Source organism: Falco biarmicus, chromosome 7 (assembly GCF_023638135.1).
Source record: "Falco biarmicus isolate bFalBia1 chromosome 7, bFalBia1.pri, whole genome shotgun sequence".
Classification (NCBI taxonomy): domain Eukaryota; kingdom Metazoa; phylum Chordata; class Aves; order Falconiformes; family Falconidae; genus Falco; species Falco biarmicus.
The window spans coordinates 72,116,530-72,135,354 of record NC_079294.1 but is presented as its reverse complement, the minus strand read 5'-3'; the positions used below and the strand labels follow the sequence as shown (position 1 = coordinate 72,135,354).

At 42.1% G+C, this 18,825-nt stretch overlaps 1 protein-coding gene across 9 annotated transcripts in view; it reads left to right on the top strand.

Annotated features, from left to right (window-relative positions):
- Positions 1-18,825, top strand: part of NEO1 (neogenin 1) — a 212,119-nt gene that overhangs the window by 149,182 nt on the left and 44,112 nt on the right. For 5 of the 9 annotated variants that reach the window (XM_056345729.1, XM_056345728.1, XM_056345734.1 and 2 more), the window contains exons 8-11: positions 10,018-10,237; positions 16,068-16,222; positions 16,763-16,911; positions 17,930-18,068. In XM_056345729.1, coding sequence (XP_056201704.1) covers positions 10,018-10,237; positions 16,068-16,222; positions 16,763-16,911; positions 17,930-18,068 — 663 coding nt within the window. The remainder of the gene's footprint in view (positions 1-10,017; positions 10,238-16,067; positions 16,223-16,762; positions 16,912-17,929; positions 18,069-18,825) is intronic. The other 4 variants (XM_056345733.1, XM_056345732.1, XM_056345735.1 and 1 more) reach the window with 1 other exon arrangement.

Below are 18,825 nucleotides of genomic sequence, written 5' to 3'. Positions count from 1 at the left end.
AGTGGTACTTGTAAATTAATCTAAGGAGTTTTAAAAAGGGGCAAGGGGTGGGGGGGGTGGGAATGGCCGCACATTTTGCCTGCCTGCTTTAGCAAAAGATGCCACCACTGAGAGATAAATGAGGCATCTCCATTTCATTTTAGGAAGAAAATGAGGGTTGCTTTGGTTTGGGGGTGGGCCTGTTCATCAGGTGCAGGATTGCATTTGGTTTTTTAAGTCTGCTAGAGACAAACTGATTCAGAGAGCTGTGTAGGGTTCTTGTCCTCGGTCATCTTCTTTCCTTAGGATCATCTAGGGGAGTGTATTTCATACTTTTTTTTAATGAAAAGTTTTCGTACTTTTTTGTATGAAAAAAGCAGTTAGTTGATTCAGGATGATAAAGCAGCAGAAAGTTTCATAGTACTGAGAAGAAGAGGGTTGTTAAGTCCAGGTTTAACTCCATGAAGTGGGTTTCCCATAGGCTCAGGTGAATGCCCACCTACCGAGGCAGGAGTGAGAGATGCTCTGGTGGGAGCTGGGTGCTCCTCTTAGCCCGGCTCGGTCCTCCAGCTGTACCCATGGTGGTGATGATGCCTGGGCGCCCCTGGGCAGCTCACTGACACTCGTCCTTGTTTCAGGCAGCAGCTTCATGTGCAGCTGAGACCACCCCAAAGGGAAGGTCCGTATCTCTGCCACCTCCTTTGAACAGTTCTGGTGTCTGTCATGCCCTTTCAATATCTTCAGCTACCTTGTAGCCTGCCCAGAAAGGTGTACGCTCTTTTTTTCTGGACTAACAAGGCACATTGGCTTTGGGGTCTGGCTGTAAAGCTGGTACGGGGCTGGATGTGTGTGTATATGTAGGTACAGCCGGTTCTGCAGCATGGGAGGGGACTCTCCCACGGGGCAGACAAACTCCCAGACAGCATCACCTCGTTTTCCCACCAGCCAGTGATCATCTGTTATAGTCAAAAGTAGTTAAACTACTACAGAAATTAAAAGCGCTGGCTTTAGTAACACTGGTATATAAGTGCGTAGAAAAAATGCCTGGGGTTGGAAACTGTTGACAACCTGGATGTTTCCTTGGCCACGTAGAGTGGTGAAACAAAGAGACACTAAGGTCACTGGGAAAAAACATCATCAAAGATTCTACTATTTTTCTGTCTGGTTTGGTACCAAATGTCTTTAATATACAATGGTAAGCTTTACTAACAGATTTACAGTTAATCACAGCAAGTACTGTATAAAACTGAAATATAAATGTAAAAATCTGTGTTTTAATTTCTGAGCCCGTTGTCCCTGCTCTGTAACATACCACCGTCCCACAGTTTGGGCATGAGGCAGCCTTTATGGGGTCAGCTCCTCAGATGTGCTTCGCATTTCTGAATGGTTTGTGCAATTTTAATCCTAGGAGTAATTTCAAGGTTAGTGGGCTTTATGTCCAGCTGGCCACAGTTGTGCTTTCTTGTAGGTGTTGGTCTAAGTGTTCTCATGTGTGTTCTTTTCCTGACAAATTTCCTATAAGAAAAAAAAAAGTCACACACAAAGTTCTGCATTTTAAATTACTTTAACAAGTGCAATTTTGTATACAACTATTGAGATAATTCTGAATTTTCTCTGAACTACTAAATTTTGTTACCTTTTTGTGGCCATGTCAAGCAGACATGGATCTGTCTTACACCAGGTAAATGGAAGTGCTGGTCACCGTTGTTATGAACTGCCAAAGATTCAGGAAATGTATGTTCATTATATGCAGCAGAAGTTAGTTTAATACACTCTTCTTTCCATGTTTGCTTATTCACTTTTTCAGTTTCGCATGAAAGCGCCTCTTAGTAGAAGAATAGCAGTCTGATAGATTTCTTTTAATTAGTTTTTCCAAGGGAAGGAAGTAATTCAGTTGTTACAACTCATCTATTGAGATGAAGTACCACTTCAGCATGGTGGCCATTTCTCCTGTAAGAACTTACTAGGGCCAGTTAATGTGTTTTTCTTTGATTATGGTATCATGCAGGGAACTACCAGGAATAACAAGATGAGGTCCCTTCTGTCATAAGTCTGTGAGTTGTGCATTTGAAGAAGGATGACAATTTGGTAAGAGTAAAAACACGGGGGAAAAATAGGAAAGAAAGCAAAATTTTAAAGGGTAGCTATATAGCTTTGGACTTACACACTATTTCTTGCTACATTGCAACCAGATACCGCTGTATTTTTTTAATACTACGAGGGGAAGCATACGAAAGAAAGTCAGTGTTTTTTTGACTATGACTCTTTGAAGTATCACAGCTTCTTAATCCTGATTTGAATCCTTCTGGTTTGGACTAGATGATCTCCAGAGGTCCCTTCCAACCCTGACCGTTCTGATTCTGTTCCAAAGCAGGAGCAGTTGTATCACACACTCAAGCTCAACTTTAGGAAAACAGTGCATTAGGTAAAAGTAAGAAAAAAGTCTTTATTGCCTTTCTGGAATCAGTTAAATTGTGATTTATGTGACAAATATTATTTATCAAGTAAACAGTTTTATCCAAATACCCCAAGTCAAAATTAAACCTATCAGTACCTCTGAGGTATTTTTTCTTACAAGATACAGTTAAAATGTTAGGGGTGTTTAGAGATCTGAATGTCCTAGGTCATGTTTTTTCCAGCAGTTCTTTTTTTGACAAAATAGTAATCTGCTGGTTTTAGTTGCAGTAGGTCTCTGTTGATGAAATCAAGGATTTATTTACGTTTAAAAGCATTTAAAGTCCACTCTGAAGTTCTTATAAAGAGGACTTTCTTTTCTTCTGCAATAGTATAGATTAACCACTCTCTGATGCCCCAGACTCTTCAGTTGTCCCCACAGCTGATTCCTGTTGGCCAGGTCTGTCTTGTGTTCTCCAGTTGCTGCATTATCTGTGTCCTCTGAGGTGCATCTCTACGCGTCCGGAGCACACGCCCGAAACTGCCGGCCCCTGCCTGCTCCTCGCGCGCTGAGTTGCATTTCAGAGTAGTCTCGGATAGCAATGTCTTTGGAATGAAATTGAGCTGGAAGATGCACCCCGGTCCCTGTTGGTTGTTCAGAGTAAGAGCTAGTCCAAAGTGAAACCTGTAGAGTCCATACAGTGCAGGTGCTGGGCTCTCGGGAACAGCTGGTTCACTCACCAGTGCCTCTCCTACTGCCTTCCAGCGTGGTCAGCAATCCCCGACACCCCTGTTTGACAGGTGTTGTAACTGTGACTTTGCGAGCACTTGAATGTGGCCAGGAATAGTCTAAATGTGGCCACTAACTAGTTCTTAAAGTGTTTACACGTCTTCATGTCATACATTTCAATACTCCCTTGTATCTACCTGGTAGGTTGTGGCAGTGGCGTTCTCATTATATGTACCAGGTAGCCAAGGGAATTGGACTTGTCCTCGGTTGTTCAGATAACAGCAGCAGAGCCAAAGCAGATAATATTCCTGTGTGGTATGTCCGATGGCATAATTGGAATGTTATTGCCTGAAACAGGAGGAAGCTGTGAATATGCCAATAATGTGCCACAGGAGGAAAAAAGCAGGAAGAAGGAAATCTAAACCGGAGGGGCTGGACAACATGGAAAATATTTTTAATAATTAGGTAACAAAGAGAGCATTTCAATTACTGGTTTTCAGGTGTGGAATATTTTACAGAGTTGTTTTTAAAAGATCACATCAGCCTCATGAAATGGTGGTGATAGAATAGCACCACAGACAAACTCAAATTGTTTGTTGCCTCGCCGCAGTGAATTACGCTAATAGCAGTGGGGGTCATTTTTCCTACACGATTAAAAGCTGGGTATCACATTAGCGTATCAAACTGATAGGCATCTGTAAGCCTTTGCCTCTTTGATGTTACCAGCCTAATGTTGGTAAAATTAAAGCATTGTGCTTTTGCCAGTGAAGGACTCATAGAAGTCATTGATGGTTATTCATTCGTCTGAGTCCAGCTCCTTGTGGGTGTTTGTATACTTGACATAACATTTTGATAAAATTGTTGCCATAGGTGATGTCTGCTCAGAAGAAACCCTTGAAAGAGCAGCTTTTGACAGAAGGGATTTGAGAAATTAGCAATCCAGACATGTGTCCTCAGATCTTCGTCCTGCACAGCAAAATGAGCTGGGAATCTCAGCGGTTTGTAAAACACAGGTCTAGAGGGAGGAGTCTTCTCTTACACTGGATCAGTGGGATTTAGGGTTGTCTTAGCTGGAAGTCTCGGTGTTGCACCTGAGTAGCACAAATGCAGTGTTATGTGTTGGAATCCCATATAAGGTATATGTAACGTGGGTCAAAATGACTTCTAGTGGAAGGTTAAGAAAATCCTACTTTCTCACTTTTTCTGCCTGCCTCATCCTGTTGGTGGATTGCTGGATGTCCTGCAGTGCCTGGGTTTCAGTAGGTGAACACAACCTGGGTTTGTTTAGTAGCTGAGACAACATTCTGTTGCCCGGGTTACTACATAAGCATTAGAAAAAGTATTGTGCGAAGCAGAAAAAGGACTGCTTGAAATATTTTCCTTTGTTTTTAACTGATTTTCATTAGCTTTTAACTTTGTTAGATGCAGACAGATAAATCAAGTGACTTTCCTTGTCTATTGATTCAGAATTGAAATCGTATTGCGACAGTTTTCATGTCTCCTCTTGGCAGCATTTACTTAACCTCGGCCTCCCCCTCTCAGCCCCTGACTGCAGTGGAGCCACTGTTTAAGGAGTGATTAATTTTGTGTCAGCTGTTTTGCTGAATGATTTCTTTCAAATGCTGTTTAAGACAATGTGCTCTATCTCGACTGTACAGCCTTTGTGTAATGCCAAACTGAGCAAGGACCTTAGAAAAACACAAGCTCAGAAAACCCGATATATCAGCAGCAGTTGAAAAGATAAATCTGTTGTATATGTGTCTGGCATGCAACAACGTCATTCTTTTTCCATGTTCTTAGCATGTCATTTGCTGAGTACGCGTATTTTATATTTTTTTTAAATAAGATTAATGTGAAACTGTGTAGGAGTAGGCCTGCAAAGAATGTTCCAGAGTATAGTTACTTTTTAAAAAGTCATTAAATATATGTTAGAAGGAAGAGACTTGTTTTCCATGTTACTTGTTACATCATGCTTAAAAGCTTGAAGTAATAAAGCTGCTCCCTTATTGGCATTAAAACTAATTTTAGTGTAATTACTCATTAACACAGCTCTGCACTGCTGAGCATTCTGCTCACATGGCTGTGTACGAATCAGTTTGTAATGGCACTCCAGGCATTTTGAGGAAGAATGGGGGGAAAGGAAAGGAAATAACCTAGTCTTCTAAATACAATCCACAGCTATCAGCAGTACCAAATTGCTACCAAGCTGGTATTTAATTGCAGCTTTCAGTGGGTGAGTTTTCTTGCCTATTCATTGCTTACCCTACTTGTACGATTTACAAGTCCTTTGTGCTTTCATTGGGTTCACAGTTTATTTTTCAGACACCACTAGTTTTTTGTTGTTTGACCAATCTACTTATAATGCTGTCAGAAGGAATATTTCTGGTTTTGAGTCTTGTGTGAGGATAGAACTGGGTTTCTGTTAACCTAGGAAACCTTGGCAACTCTTCCAGACTCCTCATCTTGATGCCTGCCGGTTCTTCAAGCACTGTGTGTGTGCTGACCACTTACGTGAAAGGTGGATCTGTCTCATTGTATGGGAAGACAAATGCAGGAGTATGTGGGGTGTGTATTAGATTAAGCAGATGAATTTTTAAAATTTTTCAGGTGAGTATTTTTCCTTAGAGAAATTTCAGCATTTTGTTAGATTTAATAATACAAATATTTTTAAAATTACACTTGAACTAAACAGAATGATTTTTAGAGATAGTTAAAGGTACAAATTTTGCATCAAGAACATGTAATTTGAAGCAGATCACCTGACAACATAACCAAGACACTTGAGAGAAGGCAAAGTATTAATGTAAGGTGATGGAAGATGTGGTTTGCATTTCAAGCTCTAAAAATTCTGCTACTGTACCTAAGAATGGCAGTCTGATGCTGTTCTTTGGACTTTGGTTCTCTCTAAGTCCATACAGTAGAAATCAGTCTCCTGCAGTCTTCCTGGAGTTAACACAAACAACTGAATTGTTACGTGTGTGTGTGTGTGTATATATATACACACACGTAACATGGTTATAAGGAATTTGTGTATTGAAGTAGCAACTGCCTGTTGTGCTGGATATGAAGTGTCTTATTAACTGTCTTTTTAAGAAATGGAGGCGCTTCATATGTTAAGTAGTTTTAATAAATGTGTGAAGCAATCAATCAAAGAGTTCACCAGAATGGTTCAGAAGATGTTACTTCAGAAGACATTTGGCTGATGCAGCTGTAAAACACAAGTTTGTTTTTATAACAGCCTCCCTACAGATTATTCCTCAAACTGTTTCATGGTTTTAAATAATCTTATGAATGTAATTAGTTAACAGAAGGGTAGGAAATTAAAGCTCTCTGCAAGGGAAAAATATTCAGTTGAAGTGTAAAGCGAACACAAATTTGAAATGAAATGGAAGTCAATCAAGCAGACACTCTGAGAAAGATGCTGGGAACCATAGGCACCAAGGAGGTTTGTGCAGAATACCGTACCTTGTTCCTCAGTGAAAGCGTGATGTGGGAGCAGTAACCATAGGTGCAGCGAGTACATCTCCAGTCCAAAGGAACTGTTGACATGGGCTCAAATTGAAAAACGCGAGAAGCCTGGCTGGTGTAACTGGGACCATAAACGCGATACTGAGTTGGCACTAATTGTCATCTAGGGGCAGAGGGCCGATAGTTGGGAAGATCCCATGACCCTGGTGCCGGAATGCACGTCTGCCAGGGCTGCGCTCTGAGCTTCCCACCGGCTTCTCCAGCCCGCCGGGTCCCTCTCTCCGCAGTGTAGCTGCTGCTCCTCCCGATCCAGTACAACCCGCAAACTCACCACGAATAATCTCTGTCCTGTCGTCCCGGTCACCGATGAAGATAGGACCCCTCCCGTCGCAGCATGAAGCCCCAGGTGGTGCCACCCGTTACTGGGCTGCCCCCCCACCAGCACCACTGGGAGCCTGCTGGGCCGGCCCGCCCTGCTCACCCCCACCGCCCGCCCTCCAGCCCAGATTTAGCCTTCCCAATTCCACGCCTGCATGCCTGGATCGTTTCTGTGTTTCATTAGGTCAGCCACGCTGGTCTCGGGCTTTGGTTCCTTTACGTTTTCTGTGCTTAAGCCAGGCCAGCAGTTCGCAGACCTGCTGCCGTCTGGCCATGCCCATTTGTTTTCTTGCATGCAGGGAAGCAGGTCATTCTGGGGTTGTGAGTGCTTTGCCCCTCAAGACCAGCGAGCTCTCCTGACCTTTGTCATCCATGAGTGCAGCCACCCACGGGATTGCATGTGTCCTGTGACCATGCTCAGTTTTCTTTTCCTGTAGTTCAGTGTCTTGATTAAGCCAAATGCCTTCCTCAGGTTCCTCACGGTCTTGGATTCTACCATCTGAGGGTCATTTCAGCTACGGATGCCACTGACTGTCAAATCTCTGAAGACATTTTCCTTATTTATGAATAGCAAACGTAGGAGAGCATCCCTTCTGCTGGGTCACCCAGTGCTGGTGCTGAGAAGTTGTCCACAAAGCTTGGAGAAATGGTGATGTTGCAGGTTGGAGTAAGGTTATAGTGGTAACTGTAAGTGCCGATGACTAGCTAGAGCGGTTTCTGCCCCGAGCTGCTGCTGCTGCTCCTTGGGATGTTGTCCTGTAGCAGGGAGCAGGGATGGAGCTGCGCAGTGCATGCCCTGTGCTGAGCGGGCTGCAGTAGTGGGGCTGTTCCTGGGGGCACAGGGGCCCGGTCTGCGGCCAGAAGAGCTAAAATGCGGTGCATTTCTGCAGCAAATCTAATTAGGGAACATAAAAATAGTTCAGATTTTGCAGTGAATGTGAAATTAATGGTGTAGTCTATTTATCAGGAGCGTGGTGCTGGTGAATACTTAATTGTGGTCTGTGGCTATTACAGCGTGGAAAGGATAATTAGGAAGATATGCTTGAGTACTTCTCTTCCTGTGATCTGTATTTCAGGACCAAAATATGTATGTACCTGGCTCTGGTAGTCTTGCAGAGTCCTATAAAGATACGGGTATTGAAGTAAAAAGTCTTGATGTTAGTATGAAAGCAAGAAGAAATGTGTAATTAAAATAAAACTGACGATTGTGTGTACTTGTTGGGGGAGTGTAACTTTCCCAGCTGACAGCATGGACAGTATCTTGGAGAGGAGACAAGACGTGAACGAGAGCTTCAGGAAAGGTGGAAGGTGCGATAGAGCAGTGATGGGCACACCGGGACGTGGGAAGGGTGGGAGGACGCGGCCAGTGTCCCTGTGGAGCTGGGCCTCGTCTGTGGTGGTCGCTGGTTCCAAGAAGTCCCCTGGTCCCTGTGGTGCTGGGGGCGGTACTGGTCACGTGGAGCAATGGAGGGTCTCACATGTCTGCCCACACGCTTCACTGCATTCTGCAAATCTGATCAAAGCCAATGGTATGTTCTTCCACCGCTGTCAGCAGCTGCTTAAGAAATAGAAACAGAAAAAGAGACAGTTCTGCCCATTCAAGACCTGCACGTGAGATGATTCTTTGCTTGACAAGGGTTTTTTTAGAATTTAAAATCAGGTTGGTTGTGGATGATGAACTTCTCAGTGTGGCTGAGATGTTCTTAGTGTGTCTGCTTGAAGGTGTGGTCATCCAGATAAAGATTTCTGGTTTATTTAGGTTTTTTGTGCGCAGTTTTCTCCTCGTCTATCAAGGCACAAGTTCTTGTGTTCTGCTGGTACGTTAGGTGGAGATGCTGCTGCTCTCACCAAAAAGTGTACTAGTCCTGAACTTCATTCTGGGGAAAGTCTGAGCCATTTGAGTTAGTTTCCCTAATTAATAAACGAATAAATATATTTGGCAGCATAGATTCCCATGTGGAAAATGGCATTGGATGGCTTAATCTTGGGAAATAGTTCAGAATCCAGGGCATCCTGACAAATTCAGGGCATCCTGAGCTTTAGGGTTTTGTTACTAACTGTGCTTCCAGTAATATTCTGTGGTAATTGGGGTCCAGCTGCTCAGAATATTACTGTTAGATTTACTGGATGGATTGCTTTAATAGGATTTGGAGAACAGCTATTTGTACGTTACAGCTTGCGCTGTTAACATGCCAACCTTTTAATGCAATAATCCCAGGGATTTGTCCTCGCTTTAAAGTAGTAATACGGGAAGACATACATGACTTGCCACAAAAAAGTTTGTAAAGTCTTCATATAATACAAAGCAAGACTTGTTTATGCTTGTTAGTGTCTTTGTGAAATGATGTAATATATGTTACGACAGGGAGGAGAAGCATTGACGGAAAGAAAACAGTGACCTTAGCGAAAGTCAGGAAAAAGTCCGTATTTCCACTGCCATGCCGAGTTTGTCACCACATTACCATTGGCAGTGGTAGAACCCAACCAGTTCAGAAACCACTTACCGCGTGAATTGACTTCAGTGCTTAATTGCACAGCCTGGATGAGTTTGCACTTCTTAAGTAAATTTTGTGTATCTGTCTGTCATTTTTTTATGATTGAGAAGACTATAAATTAATTCTGCATGTTACTGAAATAAAGTAGAAAATTGGGTCCGGATGTATTTTTGCATAAATAATATAAGTTGGGGGGGTTTGATTGGTAAACGTTTGGTATTGCATCTGTTTTACAAAGAAATGAAAATATTGTTTGCTGCTGGTATGTCCTCTTAGGAGGTCATATTTTATCCTCAGTTTTCACCCTTCCCGTTCCCTTGCCACTTCCATTACAATGGAGACCTGGTCTGCTTGCTCGAAAGTGACGTGTCCTTTAATACTTCCCATTAGTTTTCAGTAGTTACCTTTGCCTGCATGTCAGCCTTCAGTTTAATGGCCTTTTTTGTGTGTGTTCATTTTCTTTTGTTTCCCATCGTGGTTTTGTTTATTTCTTTTGTGTTTTTTTCTGTTTTCTTTTTTTAAAACCGTGGTGATGTTTGCCCTTCATATTCCCCAATGTTTGCACATGACAAGATGTTGCCATCCCAACATTACCTCCCACTTCACTGACCAGTGCCACTAATGACCATCTAGCACCAGCTACAACAGGACCACTGCCTTCAGCCCCGCGGGACGTCGTGGCCACCCTCGTCTCCACCCGCTTCATCAGACTGACGTGGCGGACACCTGTATCAGACCCTCAAGGAGACAACCTCACCTATTCAATCTTCTACACCAAGGAAGGTATAAACAGGTAAAGATCTCGATGTGCAAAATGGGTCGTGCTATTTCATGACTCTTCTTCATGCTAGCTTTGCTTAAAGCACTATAAACCTTCAGGCTTTAATGCTCAGTCGTACAGGCTGTGGAGTCCGAGGGGTTCCCTTCCCTCCGGCACCCTGATCAGAGGAAGTGCAGTTTGATTTGCTTTGTTGCTGCATAATGTGTATTCGTAGGGGCAATGGTTGTGCGTGTTTTTGACTGGAGACAGTTGCTACCTGCTTTCAGCAGGCTGCTTAGAAAGTAAGAGCAAGCACAGAAGGTAACACCTCTTCAGGGGCACTGACACTGCTATAAATGCCATCCACAGCAGGCATGGAAACGTCCTCCAGTCAAACCATGTGCTGTTGAGAGCAAGCAGTCACCTCCTGCTTTAAAACCCTGTAAGTGCAGTCTTGTTCTAGAGAGAACCGTGTGGTAGGTGTCAGTTAAATGTTGATTCTTTCCTAGTAATCCCTATAAATTGAAATTTCATGAGTGTGAAGCATTCTTGAGTGTGAAGCATTCATAAGTTTCTGACAGATTATCCCAAAGGTTTAGTTCAATCTACCCCTTTTTCTTGCTGATGGGATCTACCACTCGCAACTGCAGTTTCAAATTGTTGTGATAAGTTGGAAGAAGTTGAAGCTAACAATAATTTTAAGCAATGCTTAATTAATTGCAAATTAGCTTGCTTATCAGATTTATTACTCAAGAGAAAATTATCTATCTACTTACTGACTAGAGTGTAAGACTCAAAGTCATTTGAAGAGAACATAAAACGCACTACTGTGTATGGTGAATTGCCACTCTTTCTTAATTCTGTGGGTAGACATCTTGTCCAGGCTCACGAGGATTAGCTGAGGCAATTAATAAAATTCTTTGCCTCACAAATGTTGTTTTTCTCTTTCCTTTGGTAATATTCATTCATATTGGCAATATTTTAAGTGAGACAGGAGAAAAGGTGGGATCTTGCCAGGCACTCTTGCTTTGTGCTGCTTCTCCTCCACGTTCCTGGTTGTAACCACTCTGCCCGCTGGTTTTTAAAAAGTGATTTGCTGGAGACGGCTTCATGCCTCTCCCTGTGCTGCTTTGGAGGGAACAAAATGCATCCCTTTCCACTACGTACCAGAGTATCGAAATCTAGAAAACATTCCGCTTGGGCCAAAAGCATTAGCAGAACAAAGGGTAAGAGGAATCACATAATTTGTGGTGAATAAATTAGGAAATTATAGGACAATCTGCAGAAACGGCTGTTTTCAGTTCTGGCAGCGCAGCGCTCCGGGCTGGGGTTAATGCAGTCCACAGAAAGTTTACACAGCAAAGCACTTAAGCTGGTGCTTATATGTAAGCAGGTGGTTTCACTGACTTCAGTGAGATCTTTGTTTGCTTAAGCCCCTTCTGGATCAGGGTTCAAAGCAGGCTCTGAAAGCCCTGCATTAGCACATACTCGCCATTTTCTCAACTTTACCACTCCTTTGGATTTTTGAAGGGGGTTTTGTGTTTCCTTTTTTTGGTGGGTTTTTTGTTGTTTTTTGAGTGTTTGTTTTTTTTTAATGTCTTACAAAGACAGTTGATATAACACATCTCACAGACTGGTTTTCAAATACTGTGAAATCACGCCTTTCAACCTGGATTTAAAGAATGAGAACAATACAATTAAAAAAAAAAAAAAAAAACCCAAACCAACAAACAGTTATGTGGTACTTTTTGACGGGTTGGTCAAATGTGGCCTTGTGGAAATGCTGCTTGGTTACTGAATAAAACCGTAGATGAGCGTGTCGCACACCTAGGCCGTTGGAGATCAGTCAGTTTGGAAGTCATGGCTGGATGTGCAACCTTCCTTCCTTTCTCAGCATTGTAAAACACTGCTTAAAGGATCGCTTTGTCGCCCTTGAATTATGCATGATCCTATATCTTTGCTGCAGTTTTAAGTGCGTATGTGCCATCTTCTCATCCTGTTATATTTTTGCCTACATGTACCGTTTTCATTGCCTGCATTACTGGATCTTTAGTAACCTAACTGTTGTCTCTTCCTCGCTTGTATTTGAACAGTCATCAAACCAGGTATTTGATTTATTTAAGTTAAATCAGGCTTGTGAAAAATGAAAAAAAAAAAATGACGTATCGTATGGCATGGGTTAGCTGGATATTCTGACCTTGCTGAACCATTTTTAAAGGGCTGTAGGGAGTCATCTTCATACCGTGAACTGCAGCAGCACTTAACTGCAGTATGTGAGCCGTGTGGTTCCTGAGGGACCGGCTGCCTCTGCCACCGCTGATTTACACCCCCTGTACCTGTGCAGGGAAAGGAGATGCACAGAGAAACACGAGGTTTCCTTAACTGTGCCCTGGAATGTAGGGTACTGCAAGGGGGTGGGAGCGCGACTCCCCCGTCACCGCGGGGCGCCCCTGCGAAAGGCTCTTCCCGTGCCCCATGGCAGCGTCGTGCCACCGACTCCTCAGCTGCCCGGAGGGTGTTGCCTGCCCCCCTGAAGTCCTGGGCTGCACGTTTTGGACTCGCTGTCTGCTTGCAGAACATTGGCCCCCGAGCTGAATGTACCGGCAGAGTTGGAAGTGGCAGCAAACAAGGAATTACAGCAAAAATGCAAGTGCTGCCAAAGTTGCAGTGGCCGCTTTTACTGCTTCTGAGATGATGAAAGCTGGGTTTGATGGTACGTAGGGTCCGCTGAGGAGTGAGTGACAATAGAGATCTGAAGAGCCTGGGGGTTACTCTCACCACAGAAATCAAAACTATCCGTGGAAGAGGAGCATTTCAAAGCATGGAAATCCGCCGTGAGGGCAGCTTGTTTCTGCTGCTTTCACTGGCTGCGGGATGCCCCTGGCTGCGGCACGTCTCCATGCTGTCCTGATGTCAGAGGTGCCACTGAGGCAGTCATGTGAAATGGAGTGTGTGCCTCATGGCTTTGTTGTTGCACCTCTAGAAAAAACAAAGTAATCTCATCAGATGGAAACTACTGCCTTCCTTATAGATCGTATAGTTACGTAGTTATTTCATCCTTGCGTTCCAAACTGAAGACAGTTGCCCTGAAAAAGGTATGAAAATTCAGATGTGTTGGGGCGGCAAAGGGAGGTGTAATTCTATGAACCGGGATTACCAAGAGGGTAAATTACGCTTGTGAGATATTCAAATAATATGAAACCCTCAGTTCAACACTGCACTTCGAGCACAGAATGGAGTTCAGTTGTGTGTAATCACAATCAGGAACGCCTCTCTGAGCACACCGCCAGGCTCTGCAGCTGACGTGGCTGGCACGGATGATACTCACTTCTTAATAATTCCCTGTAGGTTGATTTTCATGTATAAGTGTAACTTTAAACTTCGCATTTCCAGATTAATGCTTGTTTCTGGGTTTGAACTGTAGGCTTTTTCCCTTAAGTACTTGATAGCTATTTTAAACTTTAACTCTAGTTTACAAAGCTCTTTAATTGGGGATTAAACTGGAATGAGTTAGAATAGTCATAATGTTCTGTAGGGTAATATAGTTATTCATATAGACCATCTGTTTTGTTACCTATTACGCCTACCTAAACACATCACAGCTCATAAAAGGTGCTCAAGGCTCCCTTAGAAAGGGCATAAATGAGAGATTCATGTAGCGCTTAATTAGATTAATCTCAACATATTTTTAACATACTGTTGCAAGGGAAGGCAGGCACAGTTCCTGGTTATTACTGAAAATTGTAATACTTTGACATGTCTATTTTTTGAGAAATGTTGTCTTTCCATTAAAATAATTCTGATTATTATTTTTTAAAAAAAATTTAAATAATAATCTTGGATTGCTGAGGGTTTTTCTCTAGATAAAAATCAGTGAGTGCATTTAAACTTGAGGCAGAAAATGCAATATATTTTGCATGTCAGTGGGAGACGAATGTTATTCCACAGCTGTGAATCAGTTGGCGCTTATTCTGCGTTTTCAGTTACCGTTGTGGTAGCAAAGGCACATCTTAAAGGAAACTGTCCATTTGAAAATGCATTTTCAACCAGATATTTTGCACTAGCTGTAACTGGAAAAGTTAGTGAGGGAGAGTATCTATCTCTTCCCTCGCCTTCCAGTTTCATTCTGTATTGGCTGTGATATTTGTTTAGTGTGTGTCTCGCTTCTCTGTCAGCTTCCTTCTTTAAAAAAATATTTTATAAACATTAAAAGAAGAAAAATCTTCTGTAAACATTTTAGATTCAGATATGCTGTAATGATGCTCCTCATGTAATGATGGAAGTTAATAATCTGAAATAAGCCGTTTACAGAATGCCATTTTAGCTCAACTTTCATGAAGGAGAACATTCTAGAAAATGTATCTAAATAGGTCTGTAGTTACAGTAAGTGTATTGTTTCCCTCTCTATAGATACAATGTAATAGTGAAGAAATAAACAGGGATTTCAAAATGTTTTTCAACTAAGTTATGCTAAATCATCTGTATCAGTTGATTTAAAAAGAAATAAATTAAAAATGGGAATTTTAGCATCATACTTCTGTGGTATAGACTGAAGTCGAATGGCTGGAAGGTAGGAAAGGGGACACTGAAATAATTTTGCTTGGGCTTCTGCATTAAAAATGATTTAATAGCAGCTAATCGTCAGGATGAGAATTGTCTGCCCTCTGCTGTGCAGCTCAACAAAGTCTAGCAGACAAAAGGGAGACGATTGCGTTGTAAGCAGTTGCATTTTCCCTTTATTTTCTCAGTGGGGAAGTTTTTGATTTCTTCTTTTGTAACACTGTTTGTATTTGTATTTGCAGGGTGTAGGGAGCTTTTTTTCGGGAAAGGACAGGGTGTAGATGTCATTACCCAGGGGCAGCTCTGTGAACCTTTGCGTGACAGCAGCAATTGTCTTGGAAATAAAGGCTGCGTTAGTTGATGATTAATCTTCTCATGTGCTTGCACCCGGCGGATGAGGAGGGCTGAGTTCCCCGGCTCTGCCGGCAGTGGCGGTGATCCTTCCTGTTGCCTCGGCACACAAAGTGGATCCTTCCAACTTGATCACAGCTTTCAGCTTGCAAAATGTTACCCTTTTTGCTGAGCCTGCCAGCAGTGCTGCTTCGCAGAGTGTGCCCAATCTTCAGGGGCTGGCAGCCGGCCGGGCCCCAGTTGTGCCCCCTTGGCGTGGCGTCATGTCCCGTGGGTGCGGCTGAGCCCCCGGCGCCTGCTCCCAGCGTGCGGTGCGGGGGCAGTGCAGGCAGCGCGGGCAGGCGCTGCCTTGTGTTGGCGCGAGTCCTCGTGCGATGGTAGTGTAAGCGCCACAGCTGTCGGCCTGGCTGCGGCGTCAGAGCTGGTGGGTGTTCTCAAAAAGTGTAAATATTAGGGAGGAACTAAGTACCGTTTGGAGGTAGAATACTATATTAAAACAGTTTCTTTGAAAAATACTGCAGAACCAGCCCCACAATATTAACAAAAATGGCTTGAATCTTGCCAGACTCTCTGTATGCTGCTTAAATATTTTTTTTTCTCTGGCTTCAGAGTAGTAGGACAAACTGTCACTACAAATTACCATGTGCTGTTACAAGAATAACAAAGAAACAACTCTGAATTTTGTGATGTTGAGTATCTCTTATTCTTCTACTTCAGTGCATGGTTTTTTTCGGAAGAAAAGTTACAAAAGCACAAGCTGTTTATCACCATCAATTTTGGCATATTATTGCTCTGTTGTGTAGTCATCACAGTATAAATAACCACGTCATTAACACACTGGATATATTCAGATGGGACACATCTTAGTAGCAACTATTCCTTTATTTACCCCTGAAAAACTCCGTTACTAATCGGTGATTGTTTCTGTGCCCAAACCTTTTGTTTCCTAAAGGGAACGCGTTGAAAATACGAGTCGTCCTGGAGAGACACAAGTGACAATCCAAAACCTGATGCCAGAAACAGTTTATGTGTTTCGAGTTGTGGCTCAGAACAGGCACGGCCCTGGAGATAGCTCAGCGCCGCTCAAGGTGGCCACCCAGCCTGAGGGTAAGCTGTAAATATTTTGAGTCTTCTTGACTTTCGGATCGATTTATTCTTTTTTTTTTTTTTTTTTTTTTTTTCCCCATTCATGACCTTTCCCAGAAGAAGTCAATACTCTTAGAAGTTGCACTTGCAGACCATAGTTTCAGAATTATTTTCCAAGTTGGTGAACTTACATGATTTATTTTTGCCATTAAGAAATACTGATAAGACACTCCTTGTTAAATTTTCTGAACTTGCCATTGTAAGAGGAGTACTTTTAATTTGTCATTAACTGAAAGAGGAAAAAAGGAGAACTTCAAGAAAATGTGAAGTCTGTCATTTGTAGGATCATTCAGGACAAAAGGAGCAGGGAGCAGGAGCTCCTCCAGAAATTTGGTCCCACTTTTATACTCCCCAGTGAATCCATGTGAGAGGCTGAAATGTGACCAAATACCCATCTTTTAACCGGAGTTGATTTATAGTGAAGTTGATGCTACAATAATCAGCTGCTGAAAGCGCTGTTGGTTAGGCCTGGTGACGAGCAGTTTTGTGCTTACATTTTAGTTCAGCTTCCTGGTCCAGCACCCAATATCCGAGCGTTCGCCAGTTCACCCACCTCCGTTACTGTCACCTGGGAGACACCCTTGTCTGGCAATGGAGAGATCCAGAACTACAAGCTCTATTACATGGAGAAGGGGCAGGACACTGAGCAGGTACAGAGCTTGGCTCTTCCCATGTCAGATACAATGCCAGTAATGGCCTTTTTTCTTTTATTAGGGTTTTACCTTAAATTTCTAGAAACACCTTGTGAAGTGTTCATTTTTCTGATAGACTGAATCCATTAGCCTAAAAAATACTTAAAATTAAAGATACAGCATGAAATGCATGTATCCTAGAATTAAAACAGGGGTTTTTTGTGATGGCTTATTTAGATACTTATCAGTATCAAGTACCTTTTGGGGAAGTCTGTTATATCGTGCTAACGAGAGAGTGCACTTAACAGCTGTGTCATTATTTAACAGTTCTGCTTCACGTAATGTAACGGACTGGCATAGGTTTTATAGGTTGGCTGTTTTTCAGTAAAGCAGTCTAACTACTGATCTTAGCAAGATCCCTTATCTGAGCTGTTGTTACTTGAGTTCTTTGATCCAGTGATTGGTTTTTTGATACTGCTGAGTGTCTAATTGATTACATTTTCTTAGGAGTTTACTGGAAGAATCCAGTATGTTCTGTAGAAGTATAGGCTGCCACTTGAGAATAATCACAGCTTTGAGAGGATTAATCCCAATCATTTAATTTCCCATCTGATTACATACGATTCAAGCTGTAAAAAGCTAAGGGAAGAATATCTTCGTGAGCTTTCAAAATAATTCTTCCATCAGTTTTTAAATAGGAATGTTGTATTGCTCAGGTAAAATTACCTTTTCTAATTCTGCATCCCAGTGTTCAAAATATAGTAGTAATTTTTACTATATAGGCCAGATCTCTTTTCATTTACAGAACCAGAGTCCATGTTACAATTTAAATCAGATAGGTAGGATTTTCCCTTGCAAGCTCACTGTTAGCATCTTTACAAGACCTTGCTGTATAAACTGTGGGTTTGATCCACAGGTGCTACAGAAAGATGTCATTCCTGCTTTGAGTATTACTGTACTGAAATTCTTAAGACATGTATAATAGTTGCAGACCTGATTCTGACCTTGGCTTGTATGTATGTTTCTTTATGAACAGGATGTTGATGTAGGAGGACTCTCCTATACCATTAATGGATTAAAGAAATACACAGAGTATAGTTTCCGAGTGGTAGCTTACAATAAACATGGTCCTGGTGTCTCAACCCAAGATGTTGTTGTACGAACGTTGTCAGATGGTGAGCTGCTTTATTCCATTTTTTTTTTTTTTTTTTGTTAGGAATTATCTGGTAATTTTCTTCAAAGTGAATTTTTAACCAGACTTGGGTTTTGCTCATTGTTGCACTATTTTACTGATAACGTTGTTGTTGCCTATGGCCACACATGGTGCATGTTCCCCCGGAGGCTTTCCAGATTGGGTGAAGGAAAATTACTGTACCTGCAGAAGTACCTGGGATTCTGATTATGAAACAACAGTGTCCTTCATTTCAATGTCAGGAGTTTACTTCATGGGTTATTGAGTTTACAAAGTATTAAGAGCAGACAGAAAAACAACTATATTGAATGCAACAACTCCAAATTATTTTTTAGGTTCTATACTAATTTTACATAAAGCAGACTTTTGCTTTTGGAGCTTTTTATTTTCATTGTGGTCGTATGGGAAAACGGTGCGTGTCTTTGGGCTCCAGCACAGATACTACTAAATCAATTGCATATAATAATGAAAGCAGGAAGTGGTAATGGTATTTTGTATAAAGCAAATAAATTGGTAATGTGAGCAGCTATGGATATATAAACAATTGTAGAATGACCAGTTAATGTTAACTGTTATTTTTTATAGAGAAGTTTGTTTACATAAAAGAACAGCCAGACCAAAATGAGCCTAGCCTGGAATCCTCTCTCCAGGAGTGACCAAAAGTGGAACAGATGAGCAGAGAGGAGTATTGTCCTAAATGCTCTCAGTGTTCACAAGTTTGCTTCTGTGGGACTTCTTGA